Genomic DNA, 26,732 nt, shown 5'->3' with positions numbered 1-26,732 from the left:
GAAATTGGTTCTTTCCTGCATGGTTTATATTCGACCATCTGGTCTTTTCCTATCCCATTGTCACATCTGCCATTGTTTACATAACACCCAACGTCATCTGCACTGAAGTAAAATGAAGTTCAGAACCTCCATATTATGGCTGTTGTGGATCAGAATCAGTGCAACCAAGTTTGTTTCTGTTCTCACTGTTGAAAGGGGCTTGTAATCTGCCAAATAATAAATCCAGGAAGAGAAATACTCTGGGCCATATCCTAAAATTGGACCGTTTGCATAATCAGACTGTGCTTAAGCGATCAGGTCTTTGGGGAAAATGTCGTCCAAGTGGCTGAATTTGGAAGTCCATGAAGAAGCTGTTGGAAGGTGCAACCTGAAGCTACCGGTAATATATTTTTAAAATAGAGATCTTCATCTTTAATCTCTCTTGTTAATGAAATAACAAAGTGTAATAATAATAAATGTAGTATGATAAATGTAGTAAAAAATAGAGGAATGAATAGTTGAGATTAACATCTCCTCCTCATTACCTCAATTCCAAGTGACAAACAGATCAAATGAGTTAGCCTACTGATTTTTCCCACTTAAAAGTACTGACCTGGGTACTTTGGGGATTCTGCAGCCACAACTAATGCTATATATGTGGGATCTATCTCATCAATCTATAGCTTTGGTAACTGAGCTAATAGAAAAGATGTTGTCACACTGGAGAGGATGTGCAAAGAGGATTTGCAAGGATGTTGCCAGGACTCGGGGTGGGCGGGGGGGGGGGGGCCTGAGCTACAGGAAGAGGTTGGGCAAACTGGAGTTTTATTTCTTAAGAGTGTAGGAGGATGAGGGGTGATCTCATAAAGGTGAACAAAATTATGAGTGGAATAGATTGGCTGAATGCCCAGGTTAGGGGAATCGGTAGCCAGAAGACGTGGGTTTAAGGTGATTTGGGGGCTGGGAAAGAGATTTAACGTGGAACCTGAGGGCTAACTTTTTTTTTAACCGAGGGTAGTGGGTGAATGGAGTGGGCTGCCAGAGGAGGTGGATGAGGTACGTGCTGTTCAATGTTTGATTTTAAAAAAAATTGAAGGGCTGCATACATGCTTAGGTTAAGTTTAAAAGGATATGGGCCAGATACAGGCAGGTGGGTCTGTGTGGGAGGAGCACTTTCAACAGCGTGGGCAAGTTGGACCGAAGGGACTATTTACACATCGTAAGAAACCACAGCCCCCGCTCCACTTTAATCTAGGCTTTTCCCAGATGGGAGCAATATGTTGGAAAGGAATTAATTTGCAGTTCAGTGCAATTTTCTTGTGCATGTGAAAATCAATGGCATCTGAAATCAGAGGTAAGACTCATTCTTTTAAAATGGTAACCTTTTTCTGCCATACTAATTTTCTCTGTGTCACATGGCCCTGTCGCATTAAATTGCCACCAGAATGGGATTTACAATTGGAAGCTATGGATTTTACATATCTCCTTGGGTTTTCTGCACATTTCTGCTTCTCCACAAGATTTTCTCACTAATATTTTAAGGTGATTGTCAATTTAAATAAATATTTGCAAATTAAAATAGTTTTAGTCTGGGTGGGGAGAGAAAAGCCACAACTTGATATCAAATCCAGCACGTGTGGGGGTGGGTGGAATCCTTAGCAAATGGTGGGAGAAAGTTTGTGCTGTTAAATGAAAGGAAGATTGCCTAAATACAGTAAAATCCCTCATATCTTGCATTGGAAGATGCTGGATACATGAGGTTCCCGGTTGCTTGAGGCTGTGTGCTGTGTGAGTGGAGAATTAATAGCAAGGTGCACCAATTTTAATGGGTGTTTTTGTTACCCATTTATTTTTTGCAATTTATTTTTTAATGGTTACTTGAATTCCAGGTAACAGAGATTTTACTGTAAATTGAATGGAAAATACTCGGGGGTTTTCCATTGCAGGTCACAGCCTAAAATTAGATTGGTTGCCAATGTCCTATTCAAATGCAGCAAGACTTCAAAGGATTTTGTTTCAAATTTGTGACATCTCCCATTTTCACCCAATGGGAGTGGTTCCATTCTTGTAATGTGCAGCTTGGTGTGGGCAGTGGTATTTTACTCATGGTGAACGCTGTGTTTTTGGGAACCATGTGGAATTTGCGAGGCTTTGTCCTCACAAATTCCACATGGCCAGGAGTTTTCGTTGGTCAACGCAGCCGAGAGGATTGTGACCTGTGGCTCCTCACACTCTCCCACCACAGTGGATGAGCACAAACTTGACAGCCACAGGAGAGTAGTTGAAGACACCATTGGTCTATTCAAGATGAGATTTTATAACTGTAAAAGTATGATGGGTAGGGGGGGAAGGGTGTCCATCAGTAAAAAGGAAAATTGCATAATCTTGTAAATCAAAGACAACAGCTTGTACTAGGGGAAGAGCGAGAGAGACCCAGAACCATGAGGCAAATGCACAGGTACAACAGGAGAATGATGAAGTCCACCAGCAGAATGCCTGTGCCAAGGTTCCAAAGAATATAGGTCAGTGAACTCTCTGATGGATGCTCAGTGCAACCCATCACACTCTCCACGCTCGTGTCCTTACCAACAGCAGATGGAGGTACTTTGGTAATTCATGAAGATAAAAAATTGTACATTACAGGTGCACCTTCAATGGTTGTGGTACATGAACAAATGAATGGCTGAAGTAAAACAGGAAAGTCTTCAGACACAGTGGTTGAAGCAAGAATACAATGCTGGGAAAACTCAGCAGGTCAAACAGGGCACTTTATGTAGCAAAGATAAAGATACAGAACCAACATTTCGGGCTTGAGCCCTTCACCAAGGTATGGATGGCTGATGAGTGGCTAATTCAGTTATTTAAGTTTGTTGGTTATTGGCATATTGTCAAAAGCACTTAGACCTGTTAGGATTCTATATTTTGCAGGCGTAAACCATGGTGAGTTGGGCACCATTAAATATATGGTGAGGAAGTTGTTCTTTTTTGTATTGTATTGTGATCTGAGTAGCCTATTTAGGCTCTTTTAATGGTGGACCTGGAGGGTCTCTTGCTTCCCACACCTCTGTCTTCATGATCCATGCAGGATCTTTAATTGACTGGGACTTGCACATCTCTGAGCCGATATGGGAGCTGTCTTCCCCCCCCCCCCGCCACCCCACCATAACCTGTCTGTCAAACCATGCAATATCACTGTGTGGCTACCCATCATGTCTGATTGGACCACAGTAAAGTATCAGCTGACGGGTGATATTGGATTCAAATATAAACAGCTCCTCTTGTCCAAGGCTATTTCACCTTTTTTTTAAATATAAAACAAATTTTGTACTTTTTTTGCAGGGAACCTTATTTTGTGTCAGACATAATCATTGTTTAGTCCACTAAAAATGGGTGAAATCCAACTTCGAGACATGAGAATGGTGATGCGTGTTCTGATTGAAGGGCTGTAAGGTAAGATGATAAAATTCACTCATTGATTATCCATGTAAACCACAAATTGAAAGGACATTTAACTGGAAGCAACTCAATAAGGATTTTGTGAGTTTACAGCCTGATCTCTCCGACCAACTTCATTGAATCACTTTAAAGCCTGTGTGTCAACACTGGATTTTCTGAGACTGAACATAGAATCGTGCCTGAGCATAGAATCGTGCCTGAGCTGTAATGGTTTAAGATATGCCCCACACCCACATAACCCTCCAACTATGTGCAAATATACTCAAGTCAGATAAGATGTTCTATTATTGGCAAATAATAATGAAAAAATATTTTACATATAGCACTGTCTTTGCCAATTTCTATTGCTGCTGTTTGAGTACATAACACTTCATTTAAAAGAATGCTGTACTCAGCGGATCAAAGCAAATGATCTTACATCTGATGACCTTGATACAGGTTTTCCCATTCATTATCTATTCCTAATTTAATGGATCTAACTACATTGCTTATAATGTCACCCATCTTTGTGTCAGTGGCATACTCAGACAAGCAGCTTTTTCTTTCTTCTATTGTTTCTCCGACCAATTAACTAATTTGGTACCATGGTCAATACTATAATTTTCAATGCCACAAACTTTAAATTCAACTAAAGATTTTTTTTTAAGGGACACTTGCAAATGGCTTATTGAAATCCACGTAAAATAATAATTATAAAATTAATCTTAAAAACTCCTTACTCTCATTTGGAAGGTAACAAAACTCAGAAGCTGTTTTCCTGATGTAACAAAAAGAAACCAAATGATTTCAAACTCCAGTTAGGAAAACTGAAGAAGAGAGGTATTTTGAAATGTGATAGGATTATTCAAATGCATTTTTTTTTTGTTTACACAAATTCATATAAAAATACATTTCAACCTCCTGGGAAGATACATCTGTTACAAATGTCCTTCCACCTCCTGGAGCTCCTCAGACAATTAAATCAGGGCAATCCGAAATCGATGATCAGGCAAATGCCCAGTGCAGGTGGCACGGTTAGCATAAAGGTTAGCACATTGCTGTTACAGCACCTGTGATTGGAACTGGGGTTCAAATCCTGCACTGTCTGTGAGGAGTTTGCACGCTCTCCCTGCATCTGCATGGGTTTTCCCCAGGGGCTCCGCTTTCCTCCCACCGTTCAAAAACTTACTGGGGGTTGTAGGTCAATTGGGTGTAATTGGGCGACACTGGTTCGTGGGCCAAAAGGGCCTGTTATCGTGCTGTATGTCTAAAAAAAAAATCAGCTAACTCCCTATCCTTGTGAATGAATTCACACACCTAAAACACCCAATTATACATGAAAGGAAGCTAGAATTTGCAGATAGTTACACTTGGGTGGAATTTATTCTTATGAAACTTAAAGCAAATAAGCTTCTGGTTCATTGCATGTGTTATCTGGGTGTAATATCCTGATAGCCACACAATTGTACACATCTTTAGAATGTGGGAGGAAAGCAGAGCACCCAGACGAAAGCCACGCAGTCGTGGGGAGAAGGTATAAACTCCTTACAGACAGTGCTGGACTGTCATAAATATCTGAACTATATTCCACAAAATAAAGATAAGGCAGCCAAAAAGTTATATACATTTCTATTAGTAGAAGGCAATGATTATATAACGGACGTAAAATAGAACAGCTTCAAACTGTAAGAATACTGGTAGTCCTCAACCTACAACCTACACGAGTTACATCCACCCACACAAATGACCGAAATTTTAAAAAAATACTGTATGTATGCTGAGATTCTTCATTAAAGGTTCATTTGTTGAATTTCTTTTAGAAAAATTGCCTTAATACCTTGCTAAGACCATGAGAATCAAAGTTATGACCAATCCTTCGGTCCCAATCATGGTCATAAGTTGAGGACTACCTTTTTTTTCACAACTTTATTTATTCATTCAAAAAGGTTATTACATACAGTAGTAAAAGTACATATTGTGAGCAATAAAAAAAAATTATATAAAAAAGAAAAAAGAACCCCCCCCCCCCTCTCAGCCAGCTCTCTTCAGGAGAGCCAAAAAGAAAGAAAACTAAAATATAAACTAAAATGTTTACTTAAATCTCATCAAAGTAAATTTAAATATTCTGAATATAAAGACCACTTATTAAGAAAAAAAGAATAATTATCATGTAAAACATACGAGGTATTTTCCATTACCAAACATACTTTCATCTCATTATGCCATCTATTAATATCAATCACATTAGCATTTTTTCCATGCACTTGCTACACATTTTTTGCTACAGATAAAGCTAAATATACAAAAGCAATCTGAAATTTATCTAATCCCAAATCTTTCAAAGGCTTCAACTCACCCAACAAAAATATTGTCGGGTCTAAAAGTATTTTAATTGTTTTCCAAAAAGATTGTATATGTACACATAACCAAACAGCATGAAAAAAAGTTCCAACCGAATTACCACATCTAAAGCAAGAGTTTGATTCACTAAAACCATATTTTTAAAAACTTTTCAGGTGTTAGATACAATTGATGTAAAAAATTGTAATTAACCATTGTATAATGAACATTTATCAATCTAGTAACACTATCTTGACAGATATCTAACCAATCCTTTTCCCATTTAATCTTAGATCTATCCCATCCCTTTTTTTCCATTCTCTCCTGTAGTATTTGGTACATCAATGAAATATATCCCTTCTTTGGTGCTATCACAAGAAAAGATTAAAATTTAGTCAATTTAGGTAAAATCATATCCCTACCAAATATTTGTTTTACTAAAGATCGAAGTTGATAATAAACGAATAAAGAATTCTCATTAATACCAAAATCTTCCCTCATTTGATTAAAGGATAAAAATTGACCTTCTTTAAAACAATCCCCCAGATTTTTTATACCTTTAGATTTCCAATGTAATAAACATTGATTATGCATTGAAAAAGGAATAAGTTGATTATTATATAATGGTGTTAAAGTCAATAATTTACCCTTAGAACCTATTGTTCTATTTTTTCTTATCCATAACTTCATTAAATGCTTTAGTATAGGCACATTATATTGTTGTAATAAATTTAAATTCCACTGAAACAAAAATTGATGTATTTCAAATTCAAAAATATTCGCCATCTCAATTTTAGCCCAACTAGGGGTCTGTTCTAAATCCATTAAAGAACTAATAAATTTAAATTGAGCAGCCTCATAATAATTTTGAAAATGTGGTAAACGTAATCCTCCTAATGCATATTTCCAAGTTGGAGCTACTCTCGGAAATTTACCCTTCCATAAAAATTCCCTAACCGTTTTATTTAAATCTCAGAAAAAATTCTTATTAAGTAAACACGGAATTGACTGAAACCAATATTGTATACGTGGAGTTGAGGACTACCTGTAGTCAAAATATATCGGCTGCACAATATCAATAAACAATGTACTGGAGCAGATTAAAGCAGTAAATTAATCAGCTAGCCACACAATCAGGATGTTGACATAAAATGTTGTGTTAAGTCTTGGCAAATATAGATTTAAACATTCAGCCATGTTATTTACTTAACCTTTGAACCATCTAAACCATTGCTTTACAGAGACTGAAACTGCTACCTGAAATACCTTTCAAAACGCTGGAGAAAATTAAAAAAGGAAATCTTTAACCTCATAATTGGCTTGATCTCTGTGATAAATGAAATCCATTGTTTCCTAGGTTTCCTCTGGCTATATAATGCTTATTAGAGCTCAGTATTTATTGTGCATTGCTTGATGTCAGATCCATTTACATCGATTTAAGGTACAGGAGCCTGAAGACAAGCACTCAGTGGCACAAGGACCACTTCCCTTCTGCCATCAGATTCCTGAATGATCAATGAACCACGGACACTACCTTTCTTGGACTTTTTAAATTTATTTTGTAACGTGGTTGATATAAATGTTTCCTGCAGCAGAATTACAAATTTTGTGACATGTTCACGACAATAAATTCTGATTTTGACTTTGGTTGCAATTCCAAATCTCCCTGTGCCAAGGCATTACATTGGAGCTTATAATGAACTGATAATGGTAACTGATAGAGAATGGGATTTTTAATGACTTCATGGGCATCTATCAAACTGTCCTCCATGTATGGTTGACCTGTAACTTATTCTGTTATCATCATGTTATGTCTTTGTGGCACATTAACTCTGTCATAAAGAATAGAAATCCAAGACACTTCCTCTTTATTGCAGTAAACAGCATCTTCAATTGTAGTGTGCCACTGAACATTGACCATCCTCTACCTATTTTGCAAGCTGCCCTCCTTGAGAAAGGACATGCTGGAAAAAAGTTTTAAGTGGATATTTTGGATCGGGACCATAACGGCCAAAAGCAAGTCCGGAAAAACTGCAAGGTTTTTTCTGCTTGCAAAGTAAAAGAGGTAAATTCTTCAAACTTGTAAATACAAATGTTAAATGTTTGACAGTGTGTTTATAGTTGTGGTTCAGGGTTTTTTTTTTGTATTTTTAAAGATGCATTTGAACAAAGTGAAAGAGAAGGATTGCAGAATAGTTGAAAATGGTTACATGGCAATAATCCAATGGATTTGGAGTGGTCAGCCCTAATTTGATGCATTTTGGGGAATTTTCACCTTGTGGTTTTTACCCTTCCAAGTCGATAGTAAGACGCATTTAAAGAAAATTAGGAAAGAAAAGTCCTTTCTTTTATTTCCTGGACAATATATGCCATGGTCCAGGAGATCCCAGAATAATCCCATGAGCCTTGCACATGTAGATTGTTACTTAATGCCAGCATATTCCCTTAAAGTTGCTGTCATAGTCCTCAGTAATTGTTGACCACTAGGTTGCTCTGTGGAGCAACTTTCTGAAGTTAGTCTCATGACTCTCATTGACTTGTAGCAAATCAAATTATTATATACTCTGGATAGATTAATTTTCTGTAAATGCTTTACTATAGGAAGAGACCCGAAGATTCAAAGAACGGATTAAGATGAAAACCATCCTACTGGTACAGGTCCCACCATCCCAGGAGGTCAAAAATCTGAAGTCCTCCCTCCCACAACGTAGCCACGTATTAAGTTGCATTATCCCCCCCCCCCATTTCTGGTCTCATTAGCATGGGGATAAATCCTGGAGACCATTTCCTTTAACTTAGCACCATACCTGCTGAACTAACGTTTCAGACCCTCATCAGCCTTCCAACCTATGCCATTGGTCCCAATGTGGACCACGACATCTGGCTGCCCTTCCATCCCATTTGAGAATGCTATGGATTCCATCCAGGATGTCTCCAACTTGGTACCCAGGGACCAACACACCATCTGAGAGTCTTGATTCTCCTCCATAGAACAACCTATCTGTTCCCCTAACCATTGAATCTCCTATTACTACAGTTTGTCTCCAGCCCCTTCCCTTTTTGAGCCAAAGGGCCAGACTATGCCAGAGACCTAACCACTGTTTGTCCCTTGTAGGTCATCCCCCTCAACAGTATCCAAAACCATATATGAATTATTGAGGGGGCTACCCTTCACTGACTGCCTAATCCTGATGGTCACCCAGCAACATTGCCTCCCTGTAACTTGTATCATCTCCTCTGCTTACCAAATGACCTGGAGTTTATCCAGCTCCAGTTCCCAAACATAGTTGGATGGACTTCTTGCAGGTGTAGTTAAAAACACAAAATGCTGGAGAAACTCAGCAGGACATTGACCTTCATGTAGCAAAGGCAGATAAAGGACACTGTTGAGTTTTTCCAGCATGTTGTGTTCTTTCTTTAACCGTGGTGTCCACGGAATTTTGAGTTTTACATCTTCTTTCAGGTATAGTCATCATGGACACTGGTGACTTCCCTGATTTGCTACATCCTACAAGAGGAGCATGTCACAGCTGTTTAGATGAATAGATGAATAATTATTAGTTATTTATAAGGAAGATTGCAGTTTTTGTTGCATTTATTATGTTAATTTGTTTTCTAGGTAAGGATTGCATTCCTCATTTTAGAGCTCTTATTGGCTATATAAACTGGTAGCTGAAGTAAACTATTCAGCCAGGAGAAATTCAGCCAGTCTTGCAGCATCCACAGGAGATAAGGATACATTACTGAAGTTTTGGGCCCTTCCACCTTGATTTATGAGCATTTAAATTTAAACAAAAAGCAGGGAAACAGGCCTGTAACAAACTAACTGACCCCCTGTTAGTCTTAACACAGGAACAGCAATGGAAGATTCGCCAGACAGTGTTAAATTCAAAATAATAGTTTTTATTAAACTATTAATCACATAACAGTTCTCACTTAACTCTAAGCTTAAACCCCACTTTGTGCAAATGTAACTGTATAAATGTGTGTGTGGATTAAAGTCCAAACTATTTCAGTTTAAACTGGAGTCTGAAAAGTTGATTTTAAGGCCCAGTATTTTAAAGTTGTGTTGAACCTGAAGGTCTATTAAATTGTAGTTCAGAAGTGATTATGAAACATCAAGTTATTTTAAATTGTTGCCTAAAGTAGTAATGAAGTTTTTGTTACATTGGTTCAGTTCGAATAGAGTGAATCTTTCTTACTCCTGCACCACCAACTCAACCCCTATTCGCCAAAGCCTTTGCACTCTGACTCAGCCCACTCCGATCCCCGAGCAATGCCAGCAATCATGACCAAGATTCGAATCCCGTGCAGTCTGTAAGGAGTTTGTACACGTCTCCCCTTGTCTGTGTCGGTTTTCCCCTGGGGAAATGGCCTGTGATGGATGTGTTGATAATATTTTGTTATATAATCTTAGGTTATGTAGTGGGCTTGGTGACAGGGTACACACATCATGGCGCATTTGAGAAACTCTATGTCATTAAGAGAGAACAAGAGCAGATACAATGACTTACTTGTTTCTTTCTCATGTGAAGATGTTAGTTTGGAAATGCTGAGTCTAGCAGACAAGCCAATAATGGAATTAAAATGGATCTCCATGGATATCTGGACAATTTTGGATTTCAGGTATTTGGATAAGGGGTATTCAACCTGAAATATAGTAGATCACAATAAGGGATTCACAAATGAGGATATGACGTGCAATCTCTCCATTTAAAATAATTGGATAGGGCTTTCATTTATTCTCACAGCCCTTTGTAATGAGAGTTGAATAATTGCAAAGACTGATAGCATTGAATTACAATGCAGCACCATGTACAATTGTTCTTGCATTTCACATTTTAAACTGATGTAATGGCTACAGATTTTGAAAAAATAGAACATTTAAAGATCTGATAAAAGGTTCCTAGACTTCAAATGCTAACAGTTTTTTTCTTTCCAAGATGCTACCTCTAAAGGTTTCCAACAATTTATCAAAGATGCTGGAGAAACTCAGCAGGTCACGTAGCATCTATAGGAAGTAAAGGGTAACCAACGTTTCGGGCCCGAGCCCTTTATCAAAGTATGAAGAAAAAAAATAAGGCAGGCACCTGAATAATAATGTGAGGAGGAAGGGACAGGAGAGTACAGGCCAACAGGTAAGAGATCATAGGTGGATACGGGTGGGAGGGAAGAAATAAATGCTGAGGTGATTGGGGTAGGGAGTGGGAGCAAAGGAGACGGGGAAAGGAAAAGAGATTTAACGGAAACTAGAGAAGTCAATGCTAATGCTGTCTGGTTGGAGAGGACCCAGGTGGAATATTAAATGTTGTTTCTCCAATCTGTGGGTTTGGTAGTACACAATGCCATGGACAGACACGTCAGTGTGCCTATCTTTCCCAATCCCTCTGTCTCCTTTCCTTCCCTTTTCATTCAGAGAGCAATCCCCCTCCATCACCTCGGCTTTTTTTCTCCCTTCTAACCTCCCAAGCCTGTTAGCTTGCACTCCTCCCCTGCCCCTTCTGCCACCTTTGGATTTAAGCACTTGCCTGCTTTTCGATCATACCTCGACGAAGGGCTCAGGCCAGAAACAATGGTTACTTTTACCCTCTACTTCCTATTGATGCCGCCTGACCTGCGGAGTTTCTCAGCACTTTTGTCCATTGCACGACTGTGGTGAATCTCTGCTGAGCTGTCAGTCTTTCCTTTGGGGAGCCTTGCCTTACTAACATTGGCTGTCCATTATCTCCCCTTTGGTATAACTGTGTCTGCACCCATTGTCTTTCATTATTGTATTATTAGTTTCTGCTAATAAAAGCCAGGATTATTGTTTGACTACTTCATCGACTGGCATTTCAATGCCATCTACAGACTTTCCTACTTAACTCTAGCAATATTAAGTTGCTGCAGTTTTTTGATTTCCACTTACAATTTTGTTTTACATTGTTGAATATGTATTAGCATCTGATCTCTGCAGATGAGTTGGCAATAGTTCCAAAGTGCATGAAATGGTTGTGTGGAAAACTGATCGAATTGAAACAGAATTTGAGGATACCTTGATTTCCAGTTTGTCACCATGAGTAAGATCATGTGGGGAAAAGTACAAAAGTGAGCCATTTGAATTGATTAGAGACTAACTATAAGATGCGAGGCCTTTGATACTTCTCTGACAAATAGTAATGAACTATATTGCAATTTCTCATGTCAAATGAAGTTCTGAAGGTATAAATATGCTGTTGCAACATTCCATCACAAAAAATGAACTTGGTCCAGAGGTACCTAAAGGAAGAGTTTCTCTAAATCAGTGGTTTTCAATCTGCACATTCCACCTTAAGTAATCCCTATGCCATAAGTGCTCTGTGATTAGTAATGAATTGCTTAAGGTGGTATGTGAGTGGGAAGGGAAGGTTGAGAACCACTGATCGAGACCCACTTGTTACTGAAATATTTTGCTTGAGAAAAATTGTCTTTAGCCCATTTCCTTTGGAGTTATGAAACCGCACACATAACGAGTCAATTAGGTTCAATTAAAAGAGTGGTTTTCAAACCTTTTTCTTTCCACTCTAATCGCAGAGCACTAAAGGTGTGATGAGGGATCAGGGGGCCAGTTTGAAAGATCACAGGTCTAGATTTTCCACATGAGTGCAATGCAATCAAATGTCTGCAATTTTCAGGGTCAATTTAATAATATTGTTGTACCTACTAGTATGTGATAGATTAATGTACTTTCACTCTCATTTACTCATATCACACTTTCTCTACCACTATCTTTAGAATACTGTATAGCACAAAACAGGCCATTCGGCCACAAAGTTGTGCCAACCTATATAAACCTCCTCCACAAAAATCTAACCCAACTCTACCACACACCATAACCCTCTATTTTTCTTACATCCATGTGCCCAAGAATCTTTTAAACGTCTCTATTATCAACCCCAGAAACTTTCCTCCACTCACCTTAAACAATTGTCCTCTGAACTTGCTATTGTTACCCTGTGGAAAAAGATTCTGGCTGTCCTCAATCTTGTATAAAGTCTCCTCTCAGCCTTGGTTGGTCCAAAGAGGAAAGCCCCATCTCGGACAACTTTGCAATTTACCCTTTAGTTCTTCCCTCTTTTCTCCACAATTCACTTCACTGTCTTCATCTTTGTTGAGTGAGTCCCACATAAGCTCAAATTAGTTAGCTTGTTATAAGCCTCAGTCACTTTCAAGTTTAGAGTACCTGAATTTATCTCTCCTAGGAAAGAAATTGGCATGCCTCTACTCTGAGCTGCAATCAGGACTTGGGATGTTCCCTTGTGCCTCTGAACAGTAAGATCCAGGCTGGCTTGATCTCTGCAGCTCCAAGATGGTCCATAGTGACTTGGGTTCTACTGATCTGACAACAGGGTAAGCTTGTTTCCATTATTCACTTCTTCTGCGCAATGACTAGACAGAACAAGATGGTATTTTTAATAAGAGAACTCGGTTAAAATTAAATAGTTTTGGCTGCTGGCAAGAAGGTGGGGGAAGAAAAACAGTATCACATACAACATTTGGCTCAAGCTGTAAAGCTGCTGAATTGGAAAGCGTTAACTTATGAGCCTCATATTGGTATTGAGCACAGAATAAATTTAAATTTTGACATACAGCTAGATAACAGGGTCCATGAACCCGCGCCGCCCAATTAACCTACAACCCCTGGTACAGTTTTTGAACGGTTGGAAGAAACCCCACACAGACATGGGGAGAACATACAAACTCCATACTGACAGCGCAGGATTTGAAACGCCAAGTACAGTAGAATTTGAAATGTATTTTTGGCTCAAGAGGTCTCCGAGTGGTTGTAAAACAATCTTAAAGGAGAGGCCAGAAGTCATTATGTACACTGGTATCCATAATATTGGTAGAAATAGAGATGAAATCGCACTGAGTGAATATAGGGAGTTAGACAGAACTTTTTTGAAAAAAAGAGACAAATCCACATTGATCATCTCAATGCACCTGTGCACCCCTCATATATCATTTGCAAGATTAAAAATTACTTGCATGTGTGCTGTAATAGGTTTTAACACAGATCCAAAAATGTCAAGTCATTTGGACTTCAATAATTTCTTTGTGAATGATCGATTCAATTAAATAGAAAGTTTTGCACAAATTAAAATACATTCCTGTTATTTTAATACTGAAAAGCACCATCCAGGAAAAATGCAATACTGTTGTAAAGACTCTTGCTTAAGTAGAATATAGCAGCAAAATGAGATTATAAACAGCCTTAACTCAACAGATTAGAACCGTGACCCAAATAACATTAATGCAAAAATAATATTTGTAATTTTTTGCAGAAAGATTTTAATTCGCAGAAATCCAAGAATTAAAGAAATGGAATGTACAGATACAAAATTTATTTGTCATAGTGTCAGGAATATTTTTAATGTTTTGCTTTATGGCATCCCTCTTGTATTTTGCACCATTTTGAAGGAATGCTCGATCATTTTGGTTTCCACAATAGCAGAATATTTCAATGAATGTTTGCTATTTATAATCAAAATTTAAATTTTATCAATGCGAAAGGTACAATTCCAGACAAATATCTAAAGACTATATAATAGTTAACAAGGACAGCTAAACATCAAGTTACAAACATTACAGCAACTTTTCAGTAAAGTGACGTGAACACAGGTTCACGAACAAGAAAAGTTAGTTGAATAACAAGTTAGCCAGCAATAACTTGCTGTAGATTCAAAAGTTGAAAATAGGGTTACCATTAATTGGCACTGGGATCCATTGTCTAAACTATTAACTTAATTCTGTTTGTTAAAATAATTGTACAAATCTCAGTGGTACAGCTGTCAGCACCAATTCCACTTTTCTTGATTGTACCAAGTGCTGAACTTAACAGCAGTCACAATAATTTCTTGGAAATGGACAATAATTGTTAAACCCTGATATGTTCATAAACTGGCAAAGTGGATTATTCCAATACGTTTTCTTTAAATTATCACTGGTGATAAACACCCTGTACTTGTGCTACAAAAAGTTGAAGAAACAGGAAATAATAAGGTATTCCACCTTCAAGTTATGTATGACCTGAACTGGACTATGCAGGCGATGTCTATGTCACAGTGAAGGTCTGACGATGAAATTACACCTCTGTGCTCGCACAAATCCATCCTCACTGAACCACAATCAAATGTTTCAGCTAATTACTGCATACAGTTCCTCAAATGCAAAATTAATTTATATTTTCCCCATTCATCCATTTGCAAATGCAGCTGATTTTGATTGCACTGTAGTTGAGATTTTGCCATTTGACCCCACTATATTGTTCGTCAACATTGTAGGGTCCATTGGATTTTCAGTGTCTTGAATTTTGAAGTACACTATGTAAAATATCGGAATAATAATGCCAACTAAAAGCATGATCACCACAGCATTCCACCATCGAATACCCCAGTCTGCTCCATGATGAGAATCCTTCGGAGATAACGTTCCCGAATTCAATCCATTGGACTTTTGACAATAAGTGACTTCTTCCAAATGATCTTTACGCTGATCTGTAGACTGGAAAATTTTCTCAATATCCTTGTCAATGTCTTCAAAATAACCACTTAACTTGCTCGGTTCTATTCCTTGGCTCTCTGCAGAACAGTCTTCCACACGTGGACAAGTTCTGTGCGTTCGCCGCTTTGCCTCTTCCTGGGCTTCTGTCAACAAGCCATGCTTTTTTATAGGAATTTTAATTGCTTTTAAGGCAAAAAAGTCTTGGTCCTGGATGAGATTGTTCGCTTGTTTGAGGTCTGCAACCTGACAGAAACAGAAGTTTAATTCTCTTTAGTTCACCTCATCAATAATAACATTTGTTAAAAGAATTTTGGACCTTTATACTTCCTTAAAAATGTAAGGAAGTATAATGGCTCAAAATTCTTAATGTAGGATGAGTTTTTAACTTTTGTCCCAGAATTAAAAAAAATATCCAATTAAATAGAATGAGATTTAACCAACATAGGTAATAGATCCTTCTAATATACTTGTGATTTTATGATCTAGAATCTACTGGTAAAACTCCGAAGTTAGGTACTGCAGCTCTCAGTGGTACAGCTGTCAGCACCAATTCCACTTTTCTTGATTGTACCAAGTGTTGAACTTAACAGCAGTCACAATAATTTCTTGGAAATGGACAATAATTGTTAAACCCTGATATGTTCATAAACTGGCAAAGTGGATTATTCCAATACGTTTTCTTTAAATTATCACTGGTGATAAACACCCTGTACTCGTGCTACAAAAAGTTGAAGAAACAGGAAATAATAGGGTAGTCCAACTTCAAGTTATGTATGACCTGAACTGGACTATGCAAGCGATATCTATGTTACAGTGAAGGTCTGACGATGAAATTACACCTCTGTGCTCGCACAAATCCATCTTCGCTGAACCACAATCAAATGTTTCACTGAGGTTCCTGATCCTCCATTTGAGGATGTCTAACTGACATGTTGGCTCAGTGACGAACATTATTGTATAATGTTCCTGATTGCATGCACCACGCCCACGATTCATCTGCAACAGCTTGCATGTTCCTTTTCAGAGAATTTCCATGCATAAGAGCACCTTGTACAAATACCTTTGGATTTGTGTTAATACATTTAAAGCTTTAGGCATAGCAAACTACAAAATGTAGCTCTGCTGACTTAGCAAGAGGTATATTTAATTGAATACATCTCTCCTTATTTATTTTTCTTTGGCTTGGCTTCGCGGACGAAGATTTATGGAGGGGGTAAAAAGTCCACGTCAGCTGCAGACTCGTTTGTGGCTGACAAGTCCGATGCGGGACAGGCAGACACGATTGCAGCGGTTGCAGGGGAAAATTGGTTGGTTGGGGATGGGTGTTGGGTTTTTCCTCCTTTGCCTTTTGTCAGTGAGGTAGGCTCTGCGGTCTTCTTCAAAGGAGGTTGCTGCCCGCCAAACTGTGAGGCGCCAAGATGCACGGTTTGAGGCGATATCAGCCCACTGGCGGTGGTCAATGTGGCAGGCACCAAGAGATTTCTTTAGGCAGTCCTTGTACCTTTTCTTTGGTGCACCTCTGTCACGGTGGCCAGTGGAGAGCTCGCCATATAACACGATCTTGGGAAGGCGATGGTCCTCCATTCTGGAGACGTGACCCATCCAGCGCAGCTGGATCTTCAGCAGCGTGGACTCGATGCCTTATTTATACAATAACAGAAAATAACTAATATTTTCCCTCAAGGCTGGCAGCATTCCTTTTCATTCAAAAACAATATATCTGAGCTACTGTTCTATCAGTCAGATTACCTGGATAGTACCAACACAAAGCTTTAGTGCAACACTGTGACCAATTGGGACCAGAGTTTGAATCTGCAAGGAGTTTGTACGTTCTGCATGGGTTTTCCCCAGGGGTTTCCGCTTCCTCCCACCGGGGTTGTATGTCATTGGGTGTAATTGGGCTGCAGGGGTCTGTTATTGTGCAGTATTTCTAAATTTAAACCATTGGCAAATAAAATTCAGAGTTAAATATTACAGATGCAAGTTGAAATATTTTAAACCAAATACTAAACACCTGAAGAAAGACACATTATTAATTTTCCCTGCTACATCTGGTCTCATCTCTTGGGCACATTCTAGAAAATAGGACCAAGATAGTTCAAGGCAGTTCTGCCAATTTAGGGAGTGATAGAGGAAAGAATACCACAACCAAAGAGAAAGGAGTTGGAGGCAACAAAAAAAAGGCCTGGTCTCCAGAGATAAGGCCATGAATGTATTCTGGAGATTCGCCAGATCCCACTGCCTGGTATGGAGGCGACAACTCTCAGGAAGAGAATGATTTCCAGAGGGTTGTTAACTCGGCCTGCGACATCACAGGCACTAGACTTCACTCCATCAAGGATGTTTACACGAGGCGCTGTCTTAAAAAAGCAGCCTCTCTCCTCAAAGACCCTCAACACCCAGGCCATGCCCGCTTCACTCTGCTACCATTGGGGAAAAGGTACAAGAGCCTGAAGATGAGCACTCAGTGGCACAAGGACAGCTTCTTCCCACTGCCATCAGATCCCTGAATGATCAATGAACAAAAGATACTGCGTTACTTTTCATGTACTGTTATTTTTTTTATATCGTAATGTTGTAAGATGGTTATAATATGAATGTTTGAACTGTGAAGCTGCTACAAAACACTGAATTTCATGGCTTGTTTAAGACAATAAATTCTGATTCTGAGATATGGGAATAGCGAGAGACAAGTAACAACAGGCAAACAAACGACTGGAATGCCACAAGTTAGATGTTGCACAGTTTTGCTTCGTGTAGGAGAGTCATTAGAAATGTTTGAGTTGACAAGTGTAAGGTTGAGGATTTTTGTCAGATGGATACGCAAGAGACTGCAAATGCTGGAATCTGGAGCAAAGGACAATCTGCTCAAGAACCTCAGTGGGTCAAGCAGAATCTGGGTGGGTGGGTGGAATTGTCAACATTCTGCATCAAGACTGAGTGGAGGATGGAGGATAGCCAGTATAAAGAGGAAAGTGGGGGGTTGGAGGGTGGCAAGACAAGAACCAGTAACCAGTGGACAGAGAAGGGATAAAGGACAATGAATAGATGGCGGGGATGGTGTGGAGATAAGTGGAAGCAGAGAGAAAGAAAGGTTAGAGGAAGGAGAGTGGGATGGTAGCAGCAGGTAATGTGGGTACACAAAGACTACTAGTGCTGGAACTTGATAAAGAAGGAAGGATAGCTGGAATCAGATGGAGATAATCCAGTAGGTGAAGTGTGTGGATGGGGAGCTGAAACAGAGGAAGAGGAAAGGGAACAAAGATGTAAGGATCAGCCCGTGGATCAGAAAAGGGACGCTGACCTAAAGTCAACCGACTTCACAATCAATCTAACCCTTCCTTTCTTCGCAGCTCAAAATCTCAAATTTTCTTCATCTATGTGCTATCCAAGACTCTTAAATGCTTCAGCATCTACCACCACCCCCAGCAGTGCATTCCAGGCACCCACCTCTCTCCACGGGTTAACAGAGAAGACTTCTAAAGCCATTCTTCCTCACACAAAGTACCGAGGGATAAAACAGGAGTCTGGAAATGGATAAAAGGTGCAATCTGCAAGTATCAATAGGTCGGATTGTGTTTTGGCTCATTTATGACTGTCATATGTGGTCCTTCCTAATTTTATTCCTTGTATAAAATAATTTCATACACTGTGGTATTTCATGAATGACAAGAGCTGGCAAGAGCAGTAGATTTTCTTATTAGTCAACCAGATCTGATTTTCCAACAATCCATAAGTTTATTGGTCACTAATTTTCTTTTTTTAAGATTGCATTTATTTCAGATTTATTTAATTGATGCTGATTTAAATTTGTTATGAGGCCATGGTAAGAAAAATGGGTTGTGCAGTTCACTAATGTACACCAGTCATATTCCACTGTACTTGCTAAACTATGAACTCATCTTTTAATGCTGGAAGGCACGCACACACAAGACCATAAAACATTACAGCCCAGAAAAGCATTTCTAGTCTGTGCTGAACCATTTTTCTGCGTAGTCCCACTGACCTGCATCCAGTCCGTAGCACTCCATATGTCTCCCATCCATGTACCTGTCCAAATTATTCTTAAATGTTAAAATTGAGCCTGCATTCACCACTTTAGCTGGCAACTCATTCCACACTCCCACCATTCTGTGAGAAGAAGTTCCTCTTTATGTTTCCTCTAAACTTTTTCCTTTCACTCTAAACTCATGCCCCCTGCTTTGTATCTCACATATCGTCAGTGGAAAAAGCCTGCCTATATTTACTCTGTCTATTCCCCTCATAAATTTAAATACTCTATCAAATCTTCTGTGTCCAAGAGAATAAAGCCCAAACCTGTTTATCCTTTCCCTGTAACTCAGTTCCTGAAGCCCAGGCAACACCCTAGTAAATCTTCTCTGCATTATTTCTGTCTTATTGATATCTTTCCTGCAGTTAGATGACCAAATCTGCACACAATAATCCAAATTTGGCCTCACCAATGTCTTATACAACTTCAATATAACATCCCAACTCCCATGTTCAATTCATGAAGCCAATTTACTCTTTACAACTCTACCTGTGACTTTCAGCAAATTATGTATCTGTAATTCCACATCCCTATGTTTTACTGCACTCTCAGTACCCGACCATTTACCGTCTATGACCTTTTTTGCTTTGTCCTTTCAAAGTGCAACACCTCACACTTGTCTGCATTAAATCCCATCTGCTATTTTTCAGCCCATTTTTCCAATTGGTCCAAATCCCTCCATAAGGTTTGAAAACTACCTTTGCTGTCCTCAACACCTCCAATCATCTGCCAATTTGCTGATACAATTTACCACATTATCATTAAGATCATTGATATAGCTGACAATTAACAATGGTCCCAGAACCAAACTCTTAGGCACATCACCGATCACAGGCCTCCAGTCTGAGAAGCAATCATCCACCACCACTCTCTGGCTTCTCCCGTCTAGCCAATTCGGCCCTACGAGTCCCTGCCACTGAATTTACACCCCATTAACTGGTATGTTTTTTTGAAGGGTGAGAGGAAATCAGTGTCCCAAGTGAAAACCCATCCAGACACAGGGAGAATGTACAAACTCCTTACAGACAGCACAGGGTTCGCTGTCGCTGGCAGTGTAAAGGTGTTGTGTTAACTGTTACGATTGTCAAATTCAATTTACTACTTCACCATGAATATTGAGCATCTGAACCTCCCTGACTTCTCATGTGGGACCTTGTCAAAGGCCTTACTAAAGTCCATGTAGACAACATCCACAGCCTTTGTCAACTTTCCTGGTAATCTCCTCAAAAAATCTATAAGATTGGTTATAAACACAACCTACCAAGCGCAAAGCTATGTTGACTATCCTAACTCAGTCCCTGACTATCCACGTATTTGTATATCCAATCTCTTAGAACACCTTTCAATATTTACCTTCTATTGACATCAGGCTCACTGGTCTATAATTTCCAGGGTTACCTATGGAGCCTTTTTTTTTTAAAACAGAACATCATGAACTACCCTCCAATCATCAGGTACCACATCCATGGCTAAGGACATTTCAAATATTTCTGCCACAGTCCCTGCAATTTCTACACTAGCCTCCCTCAAGGATCGATGGAATATCTTGTCAGGCCCTTGTGATTTATCCACCCTTATTTGCTTAAAAGGAAGCAAGCATCTCTTCCTCTTTAATCTGTATGGTTCCATAACCTCACTTCTTGTTTTCCTTAGTTCCCATGACTCTGTGCCAATAACACTGATGCAAAAAAAAAAAAAATCCACTAAACATCTCCCTCATCTCTTTTGGCTCCATACAGAGCCGACCACTCTGATCTTCAAGGAGACCAATTTTGTCCCTTGATGTCCTTTTGATCTTCATACACCTGTAGAAACCCTTAGGATTTCATTCACATTGTCTGCCAAAGCAACCTCATGTCTTTTTTTTAGCCTTCCTGATTTCTTTCGAGGGTTTTCTTGCATTTATATACTCCTCAAATACCTCATTTGCTTCATATTACCTACACCTGCCATACATCTCCTCTTCCGAACCAGATCCCCAATATCCCTCGAAAACCAAGATTCCCTATGCCTGCTCACTTTGCCTTTAATCTTGTCAGGAACATACAAACTCTGTACTCTCAAAATTTCACCTTTGAAGGTCTTCCACTTACCTCGCACATTCTTGCCCAAAAACAACATATCTGAATCCAAGCATTCTAGATCTTCTCTCACATCCTCAAAATTGGCTTTTCTCCAATTTAGAATCTTAATCCAACGTCCAAACCTATCCTTCTCCATAATTAACTTGAAATTAATGGCATTATGATAACTAGACCCTATTTTTCCTTGTCACTTGTCCTGTCTCGTTCCTTAACAGGAGATCCAGTATCGCATTGATTTAGAAAGCTTTCCTGAACACATCTGACAAACTTCAAGCCATCCAGCCCTTTTACAGTACGGGAGTCCTCGTCAATATGTGGAATGTTAAAATCTTCTACTATCACAACCTGTGTCCTGCTGCTGTCCGCTATCTCTCCACAGATTTGCTCCTCCAATTCTCGTTGACTATTGAAGGTCTATAATACAATCCCATGGATGTGGTCATACCTTTCCCATACCTCAGCTCCACCCATATAGACTCAGTAGACATGCCCACTGGTCTGTCCTGCCTGAGCACAGCGGTGATATTTCCCCTTATGAGAAAAAGCTACTCCTCCACCATACCTTCCTGTTCTATCAAGTCTGAAGCAACTGATATCAAAATGCAGAATTTTATGTCTCATTTCTTTAGAACATACCAGACATAAATTAATATCCATACTTAAAAGAACCCTAGCATTTGCAAGTGAAGTAAAAACCAAGCTGTAACTTCCAAAATAGGCAGCCCCTCTAAACCATCTTACTTGACCAGTGTCAATCAGTTATCAAATAAAGCATTCTACTAATTCCTGCTGCCATGTGGAAACAAGGCAGTTACATGAAGGAAGAGATTTAAAGGCTTAGAAAGTCAAAAGAATTTTGCATTTAATTGAGTGATGGCACAATTAACTGGAAAAGGCAACTCTCCTGTACTTTCCATCTGGTTAAAAGGCAAAATGTCATTTGACCCAAGGATGAAACACTTTCTTTGTGATGGCTGCATGCAAGCAGCTTTAACCATAAAAGGCAATTTTAACTTACCGTACAGCCATACTGCAAAGCAAATGTATTGAGGTTGTCACCATCAACAATCTCTCGAACAAGCAGCACTGTATCGTTAGACTTCTCCACAGTAACACTGGACCACTGGCTCTCTTGACCTCGCAGCCGTAGTTCGATGTTATTCTTGTCTTCCTCCGATGATTCATCGGATGATACTACCTCACTTCCAAACACGTAAAGCTGACCATCTTGCGAAGCGTGTACGTCCACAGGCGCCTGGAAGGATCTTGTCTGCCCATCTCTCAGCCTCATCATACTATTGATACCTAGAACAGAGAATTATATCTTGGATATGTTCAAGCAAAATAATAACAAAATCCTTTTTTAATCTTTGGCCACAGGAAAATTTATTCAGATGTAATGGACAAATGTAGCATGTTGACATACCCTAATGGCATACTTAGAGAAGGAAACATTCTCCAACTTTAACTTAAACAACATAATCCAAGGAGTAATCAGAGATTGACATCTTTTCCACATTTAACTCATTACCAGTGCTGCCAAAACAGGGTTTAGTCGTTTCAAATGAAATCCATTTACTGTTTCTACCAAGTGGCAATTGGACAGTGAAATTACTGAATACCTATTATGAAATATTGTGCTCTGAATTAAAGTAAATTTTTGGTTTAAAGCCCATGCCAATTAAAATGATCATTACTGCAAACCACGGATGTGGGACGCAGTGGATCTCACTGCCAATTCAATACAATGAGGGCATTCGGACTGTAACACAAATATTGACGATCCGACAAAGATTTACATGATACACCTCGGAAGTATTGAGGGAGGAAACCATTGAAATAATGCAGGACACGAGAGAAACATGAATTTGAATGAGGTAGCATGAACACCAGTGAGCTCACACAGATAACATGGTGCTGTGATGTAACAAATGAAAGCACTTTGGGTATAGTTAAAATAGGGAAGAAAATTCTTCATTAATAGAAATGGAACCAGTGACAAATCAGAATTCAACTTTTGAGGGAAAAAAATTAAACCTCAATCTATATGGACATCAATATTTCTGTAAAAGCTAATCTACATGTAGGCTAATAGTTGAACATAATGTGCATGGAAGAATAGGGTACTCATGCCCCTGTGCTTGCCCCATTAATCAATTAAATTGTAGCAGATCTTGGGGTCACCTTACAGCATAATCCCTAAATATCTCTCAATTTGTTTTGAAGGTACAGTGTCTCCATAGCCCTCTTATGTATTTATTCCAAAGGTTCGCCATACACTCGAGCAAAGAAATTTCCTCTCATCTCAGTTCTGAACGTTTCCACTCTTTCACTGTGGACAGTCGAGCTCGAGGAAACCAATTCTCCATTTACCTAGTCAAGCCCACCAACAATTTGTCTGTCTACCCGTGGTAGATGAAATTGCCTGTGTTCAGCCCATATTCCACTTTACGTTTCTTATCTATGCACCTGTCTAAATATCACAATATACCCTGTGTGAAAAAAGTGCCCCTCAGGTCCCTTTTAGATCTCACCTTAAATCTATGCCTTTCAGTTTTAGATTCCCTTGATCTGGACAAATGATTAGGGCTATTTACCTTATCTATGACATTATTATTATTTATTAGGTCTCCCCTCAGCCTTTTATGCTAAATACATTATCATCCAAGTTGTTAATACAGATGACCCAGCATCGATCCCTGCCACACACCACTGGTCGCAGGCTTTCCATCTACATAACAATCTTTCACAGCTATCCTTTGACTCTTTTCATTAAGCCAATTCTCATCCAATTGATCTGCTTACTGTGGATCCCATGCAATCTGACCTTCAGACCAAACCTTGTCAAAGGCCTTGCTAAAGTCCACGTAGACAATCTTCTTGGCCCTCAATCTTCTTGGTCACCAAATTTTCAATCAAATTCCTGAGACACAATTTGCCACATTCAAAGCCATGACATGTGGATGGCGTTCCACACAATCCCCTCCAGTAACTTACCTCTGACCAACGTTAAGATCAACAGCTTGCAGTTCCCTGGCTTGTTTCTGCAGTCCTTTTTTTTAAAAATAAGACACTATATTAGTCAACTCTTGTATAACAGCATGGTTCCCATTCCTAACGATGATAAAAATATCTCTGGCATGGGTCCTGCATTTTCCCCATCCATCTTAGAATACACTTGGACAGGCACAGTTCAATCTGCTCAACTGTTCCTCTTGTAACAAATTTACCATTCCAAAAATCCATCTGGTGAACTTTCATTTGCTCAGGTGACACGGTTAGTGCAACTCTATCACAGCGCCAGCAAACTAGGATCAAATCCTGGCCTCTCCAGTGTCTGTGTGGGACACTTCACATCCTTCAAAATGTACAGGGTTGGTAGGTTAATTTGGGTATTTGTAGGTCTAAATTAAATGTTAAAAGTCCATCCTTCCTTGGGGAGAGAGACCAGACTGAACACAATATTCCAGATAAACTTGCACTGTGATCCCATGACTGGTGTTCGTATTCAAGTCCTCCTGCAACAAATTTATTACTTTGTAGGAGCTGCAGAATACACGATGCAAGACCAATAAAAGGACACACTCAATGGCCTTCACTCTACATCAACCTTCTTCTCAGCATCCTTTCACGTCATAACCCCCCCCCCAACCCACCCGCCTTCCCAAGTCACTACAGTCCCGCAGGTAACCATGACACTTGTTTCTCTCCTCTTTCCGACCCCCACACATAAGTGTTACTCACCAGCCATGACCGGCCCTACTCAATGCTCATGCAAGTATGTGGCCGCAACACCTTAATCCCAGTTCCTGGTTCCCAACAAGCAGCCTTAAATATGTTGATGTAAATAAATTACCCAATCAACCAATGTTGTCCCCACCTGAAATTAGTAAGACCAAACAAACGTCTGGATGGGGAATACACCCAAATTTATAACAAAAAATGTATTATGCACTCCAGAATGAAAGTGTTAAACCAGGGTGGCAGAAGTCAAGGGAAAGATGGGAGTCGGACTTGGGTGTGGTGATTTCAGAAAGAAGCTGGTTAGATTGGTGTAAGGACAGCATGACATCAATTATGGACTGGTTCAGTATAATTTTTACATCAATTATATCCTACCCCACAAAAGTTACACAGATCAAAAGGCGAAATGTCAGAGATGTTTCAGATGTAGGACTGAGACAGGAACTTTTCTACGTGTCATGTGGTCGTGCATGAAGGCAAAAAAAATCAACCAGGATGACAGGAGTGGCCTTCACAGGCAACCCGGAGCAATATCAACTTGGTAATTTCATGGAAATAAACAACAAATTGATCAAATCTCATTTATAAAGATAGCACTGGTGGTAGCAAAAAAAATGATCATGGCCACTTGGAAGTCTGACTCCCCTCTACTCATAGCACAGTGGACTGTGGAAATGAACAGCTGTATACCAATAGAGAGAGAGAGCGCGAGAGAGCGCGAGAGAGCGCGAGAGAGCGCGAGAGAGCGCGAGAGAGCGCGAGAGAGCGCGAGAGAGCGCGAGAGAGCGCGAGAGAGCGCGAGAGAGCGCGAGAGAGCGCGAGAGAGCGCGAGAGAGCGCGAGAGAGCGCGAGAGAGCGCGAGAGAGCGCGAGAGAGCGCGAGAGAGCGCGAGAGAGCGCGAGAGAGCGCGAGAGAGCGCGAGAGCGAGAGAAATCACATATAACTTAAAGAATAAATATGACACTTGTAAAGGTCTGGCAGCCATACTTGGACCACATGGGGGCCCAGATACAGTAATAAAAAGGAATAAAGAAAGGGTATAGAAGTCACTATTACAGTATACTTAAAATATATATAAGCTCTGATGGTAAATGGATCGGTATGTATGGAGGGGGGGTGGAGGAACTGTTTTGTTTGTGAGAAAAAGTTTAATATATTGTCTATTTAAAATGTTATTCTCTCTTTTTTTGAAAAATGAAACCAAAAATTTCACAAAATCTTTTTAAATACTCTACAAACTCGGTTCTAACAAAATAGCTAATGATCAATACCTATATAATAAATGCCCACCCCATACATCAGTAAGGTACAATAGAAGCCCTAAAATCCAGACTGCTCAAGGATATGCTGGATTCTTGGGCAGTACTTTTAAAATTTAACTTTCAAGGAGGAATAAAGAAGAGAACAGGTAAATGTCGATAGTTTATTTATTTTTCTTTAAAACTCCTCGTTTTGATAAATTAAGTTAACAAGCGTGGTCCCTATTTTTGCCGCTGAGCATCTGTGACGTTTACGCATGAAAGCACACACAAAGAGAATACCGCTAAATTTGAAAAAAAGTTTGCGAGTTTTTGAAA

The 26,732-nt window shown here is 39.4% G+C and overlaps 1 protein-coding gene and 1 long non-coding RNA gene across 3 annotated transcripts in view; one reads left to right on the top strand and one right to left on the bottom strand.

Annotated features, from left to right (window-relative positions):
• The first annotated feature begins 235 nt into the window (after positions 1-235).
• Positions 236-20,184, top strand: LOC138749233 (uncharacterized). The gene is made up of 7 exons (XR_011348498.1): positions 236-379; positions 3,319-3,429; positions 7,632-7,819; positions 10,290-10,380; positions 10,698-10,892; positions 12,975-13,122; positions 18,630-20,184. It is a non-coding gene; the product is annotated as an uncharacterized lncRNA (long non-coding RNA).
• lysmd4 (LysM, putative peptidoglycan-binding, domain containing 4) overlaps positions 14,041-26,732 on the bottom strand; it is a 25,993-nt gene continuing 13,301 nt past the window's right edge. Inside the window, exons 2-4 of one of the 2 annotated variants that reach the window (XM_069910356.1) lie at positions 24,409-24,463; positions 22,430-22,716; positions 14,041-15,519 (exon numbers count right to left, since the gene is read on the bottom strand). In XM_069910356.1, coding sequence (XP_069766457.1) covers positions 14,968-15,519; positions 22,430-22,716; positions 24,409-24,463 — 894 coding nt within the window. In that variant the 3' untranslated portion in view covers positions 14,041-14,967. The remainder of the gene's footprint in view (positions 15,520-22,429; positions 22,717-24,408; positions 24,464-26,732) is intronic. The other variant, XM_069910357.1, reaches the window with a different exon arrangement.

Source organism: Narcine bancroftii, chromosome 14, assembly GCF_036971445.1.
Source record: "Narcine bancroftii isolate sNarBan1 chromosome 14, sNarBan1.hap1, whole genome shotgun sequence".
NCBI lineage: Eukaryota > Metazoa > Chordata > Chondrichthyes > Torpediniformes > Narcinidae > Narcine > Narcine bancroftii.
This window is presented reverse-complemented; position numbering and strand designations above follow the sequence as displayed.